Source organism: Perognathus longimembris, chromosome 6 (genome assembly GCF_023159225.1).
Source record: "Perognathus longimembris pacificus isolate PPM17 chromosome 6, ASM2315922v1, whole genome shotgun sequence".
In the NCBI taxonomy this organism is placed as follows: Eukaryota; Metazoa; Chordata; class Mammalia; order Rodentia; family Heteromyidae; genus Perognathus; species Perognathus longimembris.
Window position 1 is genome coordinate 38,625,333 of NC_063166.1, and position 13,458 is coordinate 38,638,790.

The following is a 13,458-nucleotide window of genomic DNA, read 5'->3' on the forward strand; positions in this document are numbered from 1 at the left end:
GGTTTCTTTTTTTAATATTTTGGCTAGGGGAAATAAAAAGATATATATAACCTCTTTACTAAAACAGCAGGAATGCAATTAGTTAAAAGTGCTGATGTAGAAATCCTAAATTGCTATTAAAATTAAGTTTGAGCCAGGTGTTGGTGGCTACTACTAGCTTCTTAGGAGGCTGAGGTCTCAGAATTGAGGTCAAAGCCAGCCCCAGCAGACAAATCTGAGGTAGTCTTACCTCCAATTACCCTGCAAAAGACAGGAAGTGGAGATAATGGCTTAAGTGATACTATGCCAAGTGAGAGTGAGATTTCAAGTGCCAGAGCTGACATTTGAAAAAAAAAAAAGGTTCAACTTTGTACTTGAGAAACACTTATGAAAGAATGAAAGCTATTCAAACGATAATAAAGACCACAGGTATAGTACACATGCTTCTTTATTAACATAGATATGTTAAAAGACAATACTGTAATCTTTAAAGGAGATCCACTTATTACATCAACAGTGAATTTCTGACAGAGGCAAAACTGAGCACCATGGTATACAAATAAAAGACCATGCTGGAGGACAATAAAAGTTCACTAAGGATGCACGATTTATTTCAGAAGTTCTTAAGCCTCATCCTCACCCTCCTCCTCCTCAAACTCCCCCTGTTCATCAGCAGTGGCATCCTGGTACTGCTGATACTCAGACACCAGGTCATTCATGTTGCTCTCAGCCTCGGTGAACTCCATCTCGTCCATGCCCTCACCGGTGTACCAGTGCAGGAAGGCCTTGCGCCGGAACATGGCCGTGAACTGCTCGGAGATGCGCTTGAACAGCTCCTGGATGGCCGTGCTGTTGCCGATGAAGGTGGCCGACATCTTGAGGCCGCGCGGGGGAATGTCGCACACGGCCGTCTTCACATTGTTGGGGATCCACTCAACGAAGTAGCTGCTGTTCTTGTTCTGCACGTTGAGCATCTGCTCGTCCACCTCCTTCATGGACATGCGGCCTCGGAAGATGGCGGCCACCGTCAGGTAGCGGCCGTGGCGGGGGTCACACGCAGCCATCATGTTCTTGGAGTCGAACATCTGCTGGGTGAGCTCGGGCACCGTGAGGGCCCGGTACTGCTGGCTGCCCCGGCTGGTCAGGGGGGCGAAGCCAGGCATGAAGAAATGCAGGCGCGGGAAGGGCACCATGTTCACAGCCAGCTTGCGCAGGTCTGCGTTTAGCTGGCCTGGGAAGCGCAGGCAGGTGGTGACCCCACTCATGGTGGCTGACACCAGGTGGTTGAGGTCTCCATAGGTGGGGGTGGTCAGCTTCAGGGTGCGGAAGCAGATGTCGTACAGGGCCTCATTGTCAATGGAGTAGGTCTCGTCTGTGTTTTCTACCAGCTGGTGGACAGACAGTGTGGCATTGTAGGGCTCCACCACAGTGTCTGACACCTTGGGCGAAGGCATGACACTGAAGGTGTTCATGATGCGGTCTGGGTACTCTTCTCTGATCTTGCTGATGAGCAGGGTGCCCATGCCTGACCCGGTGCCACCTCCCAGAGAGTGGGTTAGCTGGAAGCCCTGGAGACAGTCACAGCTTTCTGACTCCTTCCTCACCACATCAAGGACAGAGTCTACCAGCTCAGCTCCCTCTGTGTAGTGGCCCTTTGCCCAATTATTGCCTGCCCCGCTCTGGCCTGCCAGAGGGAAAGAAAATGTCAGATACAAACTCAAGGAATAATGACTGTGTCATTTAAATTGTGGATATGGTATGACTTCCTAGAAAACCATTGATAATTTCTTAGATATACATTTGTTACATGAAAATATTTTCAGTTTATCATTGATCTTCAAAAGTCCTAGGCATCATGATAAAGTAAAAAAGCTGGTTGAGAAAGGATACATCTTAACCAAACCAAGCCTCTAAAATGATGAACAAAGGCTTAGTTGGTAGATTGCTAACCAGTGAGTGAAAGCCTCAGGTACTGAGTTCAAGTCTTGGTCTCAGACCAAAAAAGAAAGATGGAGAAAATAAATAAAGTGAAGAATATAACATTGCAAATAGTTGGGTATGATTGAACTGGCTTTTGTGGTAGCCCATGTCTGTATGTCAGCTCCTCAAGAAGTGGAGAAAGGAGAGTCATGATCCAGGGACACTCTGGCTCCAGAAATAAAAGTGAGGCCCTGTCTGAAAAATAAACTGAAACAAAAAAAAAACAACCCAGATAATAGCAGAGGGTGCGAGTACAGTATTAGAGCACTTGCCTGGCAAGTACAAGTCCTTGAAATGAAACCCCAGTACTCTCAGAAAACAAAGCTAGTAGAACAGCAGTATGGTCAGAGAAGATAGGCTTCAAGCACTTGTCTAAACAGTGGTTTTATATATAAGCTGTGCTTGACCATTGCCATCCCCAAATGGTTACTGGTTGTCCAGAGTTCTTTGAAATTACCTGCATTTGTGAAGCCCTAGTGGAAGATTTTTTTGTTCTCTATTCATTCCCTTCAGAGGCTGCTCTGTCACTGAGGGCTGGCACAGCCTCTGCAGGCTGGCACTGATCTCTAGGCTGTCGGAGTAGTCTGAATTATGACCTCTGTATAGTGGGAAGGTCAGGCCAGGACTGAGACTGTGTGGACACAGGTTCAGCACCACCCTGAACATTGCGAATGGTGGTGTGCATGGTCATGTCCTATGAACCATGAGGACATACCGAACACAAAGTTGTCTGGCCTGAAGATCTGGCCAAATGGTCCCGACCTCACTGAATCCATGGTGCCTGGCTCCAAGTCCACCAGGATGGCCCGAGGAACATACTTGTTGCCTGTGGGAACAAGAACTGATTTAGACCTGGGCTTGGCAAGCAAATCATGGCAGGGCTCATAAGTCTAGGTAGCTCTCACAGCAGAATTTATTATAGACAATTCGAGCACTTGAAACAAAAAGAGGAAACAGAAATGGACATGCTGAGCATGCTTCATCCAGCAGCAAGCAGTCTTCAGCAACTAAGCACACTATTTATTTGCAGTTGGCACTTAAAACCCTATGCAAACAGCATTTCCTTGCCATTTGTATGCTCCCAGGCCCTTTGCCACTTAGGGAAAGCCAGGTTGCCACCCGAATACTTACCAGCAGCTTCATTGTAGTACACATTGATTCTCTCCAGCTGCAAGTCACTGTCACCATGGTAACTGCCAGTGGGGTCGATGCCATGCTCATCACTGATGACCTCCCAAAACTGAGATGAAATTGAATCATGTCATGATCTGGAATCCTAACTGTCACCAAGGATGGCCTTGAACGGTAGCCATTCTGGTCAGACAGTGAAAGAGTATAGAGAGCTGCTGCCCTCCATTTCCTGCAGCAGCTGCTGCAGAGGGGCTTAGAAATCCACAGCGCATCACATCAGCCATATTAAGAGCACAGACTGAAAGGCTGGGAGGAGCCTGGGGTGAGGGCATAGAAAATCCTTTTCTAGGAAGCTCTGGAGGGAGAAGGCTGTATCTCTCTAAAAGAATTGAAACCGGGCTAAGTCTAGGCTGATTATTTGGTCCAGGTAAAAGTGGTTCCAGTGGCCTCACCCAGTATTGCCTCCAGGGATCAATGGCATCTGGCACAGACAACCACATAGCTTTCAACGGGCCAGACTTATGCCACTGTCCTACTTATTGGCCTCTGGGCACTGACTCCTGGCTGGGAGTGGGCTAGGAAAATCAGGCACAATCCTGGAAGAGTGCATGGGCTGCAATGGAGGGAGCTGGCCATCATGAGGCAGTCTCCTTTGTGAATTAGCAGCAGGAAAGGGGGTGGAACATAAAGATTAGCAATATGGCAGTTTTGAAAGAGACCATGTCCTTGTAGGGGCGCCTGCCTACACCCATACACCATGCCCACTGCTGCCTCCCATGGCCATCAGGAGTGACAGCTCCCACCCAGTGCAGTCACCTGCTTCCTTACAGATGAGTAAGACCATCTATCTCCCTGTATGTACATACTGTCTAGACAGTGCCTGGATTCAGAGAATTTTGCTTTTTCTTATACTTACTGGCATTTATCACATTAAAAACCAACATTAAGAAAATTGCAAAGCACTTATTCAGTTTTAAGGCACATAACAAACCACATTTTAATTTACATGTTCTCATGAAAAAATGTGCTTTCTAAAATAAAAATAATGATAAAGGTGGCATTTTACAATTTTGCTAATCTCTTCCCTATCTGGCTTAATAGAGGACATTCAGCCTCTCATATCTGTATTCAATCTATTGCAGTACTATATTTTGGTTGGATTATATAAAGAGAATCTGGCCTCACAGGATCTCAGGGATGTTCACTGAAACACACTGAAAATACTAAGCTAGAAAACAGCCCATCTTAATGGAAATGTGGGGAATGAAGTCCTACTCGGGAAAGAACTGTTCTTGCCTATCTGACACCTGTCTGTTGACCTAAAGAGAAGCCTCTATACCTGTCAGCCCAATGACACTGCATTTCTTTACTTCAAACCGGACAAAAATGCACAAGGAACATTCACAGTAGACTATGGCTACGTATGATTTTAGCCTCTTGCAGGGCTAAGACACGCCCAGGAATGCAAACTCACCCCTGCTTGTGTTGCCTCTAAATAATTTAAAAGGCCTAGATGAAAGGCCAGCACAAGTCGCCCACTGGCATCCCAGCAGGTTGAGCGGCTCCCCGGCCACCCCGCCCAGTAGCCTGGCCCGCCTAAGGCGCCACAGAGGCAGCCGGGGACCACCGCAGGCTCAGCTGGGCCGAAGCCCTGCACCCTCCCCGACCCGCCAGCACCCCACCCGGTGACCGCTTGTCCCTGACGGCGACCCCACAAGAGGCGCGCCCACCTTGGCGCCGATCTGGTTGCCGCACTGGCCCGCCTGGATGTGCACGATCTCCCGCATGTTGCCGTCTGTGGAGCAGGGGGAGGCGCTGTCTGTCTCGGGGAAGACCGGAAGGATCCCAGGGGCAAAGACAGGGCTCCGTGCCTCGGTGCCTCCTTTTATACCCCAAGCCAGTACGGCCCACACTGACGTAATGGTGGGCGGGGCTGCGGGCGCGGCCGGGACTGCGGCGCCGCGAGGGGGAGCTGGGGCGCGGTGCGAGGTCCAAGGGGCGCTGGGGCGTTTCGCCGGGCCCTGGGGTGGGAAGGCAAGGGCGGTGCCTGGGACTCGCTCCAGCCCGCCGGCTGCCCTCTCCATGGCTGGTCACGTCGCAGTCCCTTCCTGGGCTCACCCTGAGCCTCCTGGAGGGCGGAGCCCGGGCCCTGCACCAGGCTGGGGTGCCCTGTCCATGGCCGCGGCTGCCACGAACCCAAACCACTGCACCCCGCAGGGTCCTCGGCCCTGTGCCGCCTCTTTCCATTCTGTGGGGAATTAACGACCTGCGAAGGGCCCAAGGGGACCTTCGGGGGGAGGAATAGGTGAGCTGGGGGAGGCGGTGGGCGGCTGTCTTCAAGGACAAGGATGGAGGCGTGGGGACTGACTACTTCTACAAGTAAAGCCAAGGGCCGGGGGAAGTGTTTGTCACAGTCTCTGTAATAACAGCCTCTTCGTGTGTGTGTGTGTGTGTGTGTGTGTGTGTGTGTGTGTGTGTGTGTGTGTGTGTGCCTGTGTGCGCGCGCACGCCTGCCTGCGTGAAGAAGAGGGATTTTAACATCAGCATGGATGGGTCAGTGATGTGTGCATTGCCCGTGTTAGGCCACGTTACCCTCACTGAATTTCATAGACCTGCACCATACAGCCACCTATGGCCGTGGAGCAGCTGAAATGTAGGAAGTTTGAACTGAGATGTTACAGCTGTTAGGTGTGAGGCACACACTGGCTTTCATGGGCGGTCTAAATTACAATGTAAGTCATTCCCTTGCTTATTTCTATATTGACTACAAATGAAAATTATGTTTTGGATGTATTGTGTGAAAGTAATTTTGAAATTAATTTCACTTGTTTTCCTTTAACTTAAAAATGAGAAAGGGCAGGCTTATGCCTGCAATCCTAGCTACTCAGAAAATGATCATTCTGAGGATCATAGTCCAAGCCAGCCCAGATAGGAAAGTAGGTGAGAATTTAATTTCCAATTAACCACTGAAAAGCCAAGATGTATGACTCAAGTGGCAGAACACTAGCCTTGAGCAGAGAAGCTAAGGGACAGCACCCAGGCCTGTAGTTTAGAGAGAGAGAGAGAGAGAGAGAGAGAGAGAGAGAGAGAGAGAGAGAGAGAGAGAGAGAGAGAGAGAGAGAGAGAGGATGAAAAAATACAGAATTGGCTCACTGAGCAGCACTTCTCTAGACCCAGCTTTATATGACCCCAATTTCACTGGCAGGAAGGAAAGTGAAAGACCTGACCATCCACAGAGCTGGTAAGTGAAGGAATCCACATTCCTTCTATAAAGACTTTAAAGCCCATTGGACTTTCAAGTGCTTGGGCAGGAGGGGTTGGGGATAACCTGAATTATTTTTCAAGAAGGTTGTGAGCAATGTGCAGGTGCACAGGGGCCTCCACCTTTTACTTTTTTGCATATAAAACAATGGTAATTGTGGACACCCTGGAGCTGGCTTTGTGAGTAGGAAATGAGAAGCTATGTATGAAAGCAGGTTACATTTATGGAGCAAACAAGACTTCATAAGCCCAAGACAATGCTGTCATTAAAACATGAACCCATCTTGCCCTACTAACAGCTGGTCTGCATCACAGGAGTAGGGAGAAGCCAGTCAGGAGTGAGTCATCTCTTGGGCTTGTCACATCTTTATCAGCCCTGCCTCAGGAAGCTAGACACACCTCCAGGGGCCTCAGAGCAGTGGGGTGGGCTCCTGCTCTCTCTTCTCAGAGTAGTCATGGACTTCCTAAATTCTCTCCTCTTCCCCTCTTCCTGCCCAAACTGCTGGCCCCACTGGATAGCTTGTCCACTCATGCTAGTCCCAGGCTTAGCCTCTGCCTCCTCCCCACACCTGCTTTTAGATCCACATCTTAGTACTTCACCATCAGCTGGAGCCTTCCAGAACCTCTCCAAAGAATCTGTGCTCTGGGGGATGTCACTGATTACAGTGTTTCATGCATGATTCTGGAGGTAATTGTCTGCCCGCTTTTGCTGTTTCATTCAGTGGTGAAGTTTATGACCAAGAGGAGCAGAGAATGAGCGTGGCAGGGGTAATTCTGGGGGACAGGGGTCCCTTTACATGAGGGCATTAGATCACCTGAAGGAGTGAGCCTGATCTGCTATAAAGTGTTATGCACATTCTTATGCCAAATACTAATTTGGGCCTTTTAAGCAAAAAATTCTACCCAGGGTCACATGTTAAATTCTCACTAGGCAGCATATTTTCTGTTGATAAAACTTAAAAACGTAGAAAGTACTAAAGAGCAAGCATGTACCTTTCCACTGTTCTCTAAATGGATTTTCTTTCACAGTTTCTGTCTCATGCATTATTTTCCTTTTCTTTCTAGAGATGATTTTAAGTATACAGGAGGGTGTGTGTAGGTTCTACACGAATACCGTGCCATTTTATATAAGAGACTATTTGAACATTTGAGGATCTGGGTATCTGTAGGGAACCTGGAACCAGTCAACCATGGATACCAAGGGACAACTAAAAGTATCCACTGGGGTTGTTACAGGACTGAATGAACTAATATGTGAAAATGCTTACAATACCACTTGTCACCTAGTAACTGCCACATAGGCCTGAGCTGTTACAATTATAACTCTTCCTACCTCCCTCTCTGCTTCCATTTTCCTACCTGGAACTCTTCTCCATAAATTCAGTATTGCTGCTATAGTTTGGATATTGAATATCACCCCAGTGGCCCATGTGTTAAAGGCATGGTCCCTATCCTGTGGCAAGTGGTAGACCTCTCAGCAGGTAGGCCTAGTGGGGGTTAGGTAACTAGCATGTGCCTTTCAGGAGATAATACGATCTTTCCCCCTCTTCTGTCTTTTACTCCTGTCTACCATGTGGTAAATAGCTTCCTCCCCCTCTCCCTCATGAGCTCCCACCATAATGTACCATTCTACCACAGGCCACAAAGCAATGAGCTTTTTGCTTATGGTCTGAAATCTCTAAAATTGGGATTCCAAATAAACCTTTACTCCTCATCAGTGGTTTACCCCCAAGTATTTTGTTACAGTCACACAAAGCTGACTAATAAGTCACTTTCTGTGTGATGTTCTTCTTAGGCAAAACAGCCCCCTCCTCTGTGCTTTGTGTTCATAACTCCCTGTGATACTCCTTGGGCCTGGCCCAAGCGAAGGAAGGTAGTCTGTAGATACAAATAAGCAGCAGAACTCCTCAGAAGTGAGTTGAGGCATCATTTGGAAGCTCCTCACCTACCCATACTCAGAGAGCCTGCAGATCTGTGAGTGACCCTATGCTTGGCAATTCTGGGCCCCACAACCCCAAGGCAGTAGCCTCGCCAGCTCCTTAAGTTGCCAGGAAATCCTGATCAGTATTTTCCTGTCACTTGACAGCTTTCTGGCTCCCTTGCCACCTATTTTCTGAACACAGGCTCCCTTCACACTTCACTGAGATCTAGGTTGCCAAGAACTTGGGTGTAAACTGCCCTCCATTTGGCCACACCAGTACAGAAAGAGTCTCTGTCATTTGTCTTAGAAGATCCAGAGCCCAAGATCTGTTCCATTTCACTTTCAAGTCAAATAGCAATTACGGAAAAGGTAAGGTCAACATTCCCCTGGTAGTGATGAAGCCAGTGGTTGTGGAGAGCCTACTAATTCCACCTCTGCTGACAGCATGCAGGGCAGAGTTTTGACGCAAATAGGTATGACTGGGGAGGGGAAGGAGAGAGCTGGGACCAGAGGGCTTGGCCAGTAGGCTGTCACCCTGTCTGCTTTTCCCTTAGTCCCCTCCCAACATGCCATGTCTTGCCAGAGCCACACCCCACAGTGCTGCAGAGCAGCCTCTCCTGGCCCACCCCCACCACACTTGACATTGTGTTTTTTTTTCCTCAATTTTTTTTATATCAAACTGATGTACAGAAAGGTTCCAGTTTCATAGTTAGACATTGGATATATTTCTTGTACTGTTTGTTACCTCCTCCCTCATTCCCCTCTCCCTTTTCCCCCTTTCCCTTTCCCTCCATGAGGTGTTCAGTTCACTTACACCGAACAGTTTTGCAAGTATTGCTTTTGTAGTTGTTTGTCTTTTTTTACCCTGTGTCTCTCGATTTTGGAATTCCCTTTCAATTTCCTAGTTCTAATACCAGTATAGGTGGTTTCCAATATACTCAGATAAGATTACAGAGATAGTGTAGATACAACCACAGGAAGGTGATACAAGAACATCATCAATAGTAGAAGCTACAGATACACATGGACGTTGGAAGTAGTTACAACTGTGATATAACAATCGTTTCCATAACATGGAGTTCATTTCACTTAGCATCATCTTATGTGATCATAAGAGTATAGCTATTGGGCTCTTGTGATCCTCTGTTGTGACTTGCCTAAACCTGTGCTAATTATTCCCAATAAGGGAGACCATAGAGTCCATGTTTCTTTGGGTCTGGCTCACTTCACTTAGTATAATTTTTTCCAAGTCCTTCCATTTCCTTACAAATGGGGCAATGCCATTCTTTCTGATAGAGGCATAAAATTCCATTGTGTATATGTACCACATTTTCCTGATCCATTCGTCTACTGAGGGGCATCTGGGTTGGTTCCAGATTCTAGCTATGACAAATTGTGCTGCGATAAACATTTTGACATTGTTTTAAGAGCAGCCTGCAGTAGGAGCAACCATCAGCCACCACCATACCAAGAAATAGCCAGGGAGAATGCTCTGGAACACCAAGGGTAGCTAAAAGAGAGTGACTTTTAGAGGGTGTGGAGCATTTTTGATACTGGGATGTCTAGTCTTCAGCCTCCTCGGTTATACAGCCTGGATCTTCATAAGAACCCCAAATTGGCCCTGGTTTCTAGGGTTCCCTCAACACTTTCACACATGTGCTAATACAGGAAGACCTTGTATTTGGGCTTGTGTTCAGCTGACCCAGAAAACCCAAGCAGGTGGTGACCTCGCTAATGGTGGCTGACACGAGGTGGTTGAGGTCTCCATAGGTGGGTGTACAGGGCATTGCTATCAATACAGGTTTCATTTGTGTTTTCCAACGACTGGTAGATGGACAGTGTGGCATTGTAGGGCTCCACCACAGTGTCTGATACCTCGGGTGAGGGCATGACACTGAAGGTGTTCATGATGCGGTCTGGGTACTCTTCTCTGATCTTGCTGATGAGCAGGGTGCCCATGCCTGACCTGGTGCCACCTCCCAGAGAGTGAGTTAGCTGGAAGCCCTGGAGACAGTCACAGCTTTCTGACTCCTTCCTTGCCACATCCTGAACTGACCCTACCAGCTCAGCTCCTTCTGTGTAGTGGCCTTTGGCCCAGGTATTGCCTGCCCTGCTCTGGTCTGCCAGGGGGAAAGAGATTATCAGACACAGACTCAAAAAATGCCTACTGTATCATTTGTACTGTAGACAGGGAGAGACTGGTCCTGGGGTACAGATTCTTTTCTTTAGCTGCAATGTTTTGTTTTCAGTTCTTGTTTTTTTCCTAAAAGATAATTTTATTTATTTTTTTTTTTTTTTTGCCAGTCTGGGCTTGGACTCAGGGCCTGAGCACTGTCCCTGGCTTCTTTTTGCTCAAGGCAAGCATTCTGCCACTTGAGCCACAGCGCCACTTCTGGTCGTTTTCTATATATGTGGTGCTGGGGAATCGAACTCAGGGCTTCATGTATGCGAGGCAAGCACTCTTGCCACTCGGCCATATTCCCAGCCCTAAAAGATAATTTTTGGTGTATCAGAGATACTGAACACCAGGAATTAGGAGATGTGGTTATGAGTTCTCCGTGACCGTTAAGACACAGCTCTGCTGTGTGTGGCTGGGTGTGGTGGTCATAGCTAGCAGTGGACAGTGTGTGGCAACATACTAGAAGATGGGATTTTGGAAGTTTTTATCCTAAAGAAATGTTTGAGAAGATAAGTATGTTTAATCTGATTTCAAGACTATGCATGTACCAGATATGTCATTGTGCCTCATTATTACTACAATATTTGTTCTTTATGTATCAATTGAAAGATTTGGGATAATAAAATACAAATCCAAGTTGAACAAATTGAAAATGCTTCTAAAAGGAAAAACTGAACATTCTATAAATACTCTAGGTGCAATTCAACGCGGGAAGAGAAGAACCCAGTGTGATCAGAGGGTAGAAAGAGCCCCAAGCATTTGTCTGTACCTGGGTCATAAGCTGTGATTTGACCTTTGGCGCTATGAGGTAGTTAGAAGTTGCCCCTTTGCAATTACCTGAGCCTGTAAAATCCTGGTGGAAGATTTTTTTGTTCTCTATTCATTCCCTTCAGAGGCTGCTCTGTCACTGAGGGCTGGCTCAGCCTCTGCAGGCTGGCACTGATCTCTAGGCTGTTGGAGTAATCTGAATTATGACCTCTGTATAGTGGGAAGGTCAGGCCAGGACTGAGTCTGTGTGGACACAGGTTCAGCACCACCCTGAACATTGCGAATGGTGGTGTGCATGGTCATGTCCTATGAACCATGAGGACATACCGAACACAAAGTTGTCTGGCCTGAAGATCTGGCCAAATGGTCCCGACCTCACTGAATCCATGGTGCCTGGCTCCAAGTCCACCAGGATGGCCCGAGGAACATACTTGTTGCCTGTGGGAACAAGAACTGATTTAGACCTGGGCTTGGCAAGCAAATCATGGCAGGGCTCATAAGTCTAGGTAGCTCTCACAGCAGAATTTATTATAGACAATTCGAGCACTTGAAACAAAAAGAGGAAACAGAAATGGACATGCTGAGTATGCTTCATCCAGCAGCAAGCAGTCTTCAGCAACTAAGCACACTATTTATTTGCAGTTGGCACTTAAAACCCTATGCAAACAGCATTTCCTTGCCATTTGTATGCTCCCAGGCCCTTTGCCACTTAGGGAAAGCCAGGTTGCCACCCGAATACTTACCAGCAGCTTCATTGTGGTACACATTGATTCTCTCCAGCTGCAAGTCACTGTCACCATGGTAACTGCCAGTGGGGTCGATGCCATGCTCATCACTGATGACCTCCCAAAACTGAGATGAAATTGAATCATGTCATGATCTGGAATCCTAACTGTCACCAAGGATGGCCTTGAACAGTAGCCATTCTGGTCAGACAGTGAAAAAGAGTATAGAGAGCTGCTGCCCTCCATTTCCTGCAGCAGCTGCTTGCTGCAGGAGGGGCTTGGAAATCCGCAGAGCCCCGGCCATATTGTGGAAGGTGGGAGGGGCTGAGAGAAGAAGCAGGCAGCTTGTAGCAAACTGAACACAGGGGCTTTTGTCAATCCAAGCAGTACCAAATATGGCTAAATCCAGGGTTTGATGGTTCCTGGTTGCATACCCCACACAAACCTCAACAGCACAGGTTTATGACTGTTACCCATTTTGGCTTCAGGGCACTGATCAGGAAAGAATACACCAGTTATGGAGGACTGGATCCGAGGAAGGCACCAGGTCAGCTTAAAATGAGCTGGCCACTGTAAGAATGCAAAATCCAGCATGAGGTTGAAGCAGCAATGAGAACAGAGAGAGACATTCTTACATCTGTGCCCATCAACAGCAACCCACCATAGCTGCAGCTGTCTCTATATGGCATTGTAGCCCCACCCAGTTTTGGCTCCTTTATAACTGGAAACAAGATGATTGTGTTTTATGTCATAACATTTACACTTATCTGTATGACCCTATGGCCAACTAAAACCTAATCCAAACTTAGATATAAATTCATGATGGGCTCTGGTGGCTCATGACTGCACCCCTAGCAACTCAGGAGCCTGAAAACCCATGAGACCCTTGTCTCCAATTAACCACCCAAAGATGCAGATGTGGAGCCATGGCTCAAGTGGTAGAACACTAACCTTGAGGAAAAAACTCAGGAACAGTGCCCTAGGCCCTGAGTTTAAGCCTTTGGACGCTCTCTCTCTCTCAACAAAAAGGACCATTATGACTGGGAGAATGATTTTGGTCTCAGTAATCTGCAACCATGTGAATTAAATAGGTAAGGGATTGATGAGAGTAGCTTCCAGGAATTTTGTGTAAAGGAATGGAGCATCAAACAGATGATGGCGTAAAGAGGTCCTGGTGGAAGTAGACACTAACTCTGCACTGGTGGTTGACCAATGGTGGATGCAAATGTTCAAGCTACTACAAAAGGACAGGAAACTACAAAGTCACATGTCTTTGGGTTAAAATACATGGCTTTGTGTTCAGGATAAAAGTTGGGTGTGGAATTGAAATAAGCCATTGAAACATTTACTGTCTTCAAGGGGTGATAACGCCACAGAAAGCTGCATTAGATGCCTTCATGTTCGCATTCAATATGGAAGGTCTTAAGAAGTGTCCACATTGGATACATTCCTTCCCTTCCCTGGGGATCTCAGGAAGAGGGAGTGGAAAAAAAAATGTTGGTATGATTATGCTA

At 47.3% G+C, this 13,458-nt stretch overlaps 1 protein-coding gene and 1 pseudogene across 1 annotated transcript; both read right to left on the minus strand.

Moving 5' to 3' along the window:
- Nucleotides 1-409: 409 nt before the first annotated feature.
- On the minus strand, nucleotides 410-4,931 carry LOC125353113 (tubulin beta-2A chain). The gene is made up of 4 exons (XM_048348578.1): nucleotides 4,821-4,931; nucleotides 3,091-3,199; nucleotides 2,675-2,785; nucleotides 410-1,663 (listed from the first exon to the last, which is right to left on the minus strand). The coding sequence occupies exons 1-4, from the start codon at nucleotides 4,875-4,877 to the stop codon at nucleotides 603-605; spliced, it is 1,338 nt and encodes a 445-aa protein (XP_048204535.1). The 5' UTR covers nucleotides 4,878-4,931; the 3' UTR covers nucleotides 410-602.
- A 4,905-nt stretch (nucleotides 4,932-9,836) lies between these two features.
- Nucleotides 9,837-12,080, minus strand: LOC125353683 (annotated as a pseudogene).
- Nucleotides 12,081-13,458: the final 1,378 nt, after the last annotated feature.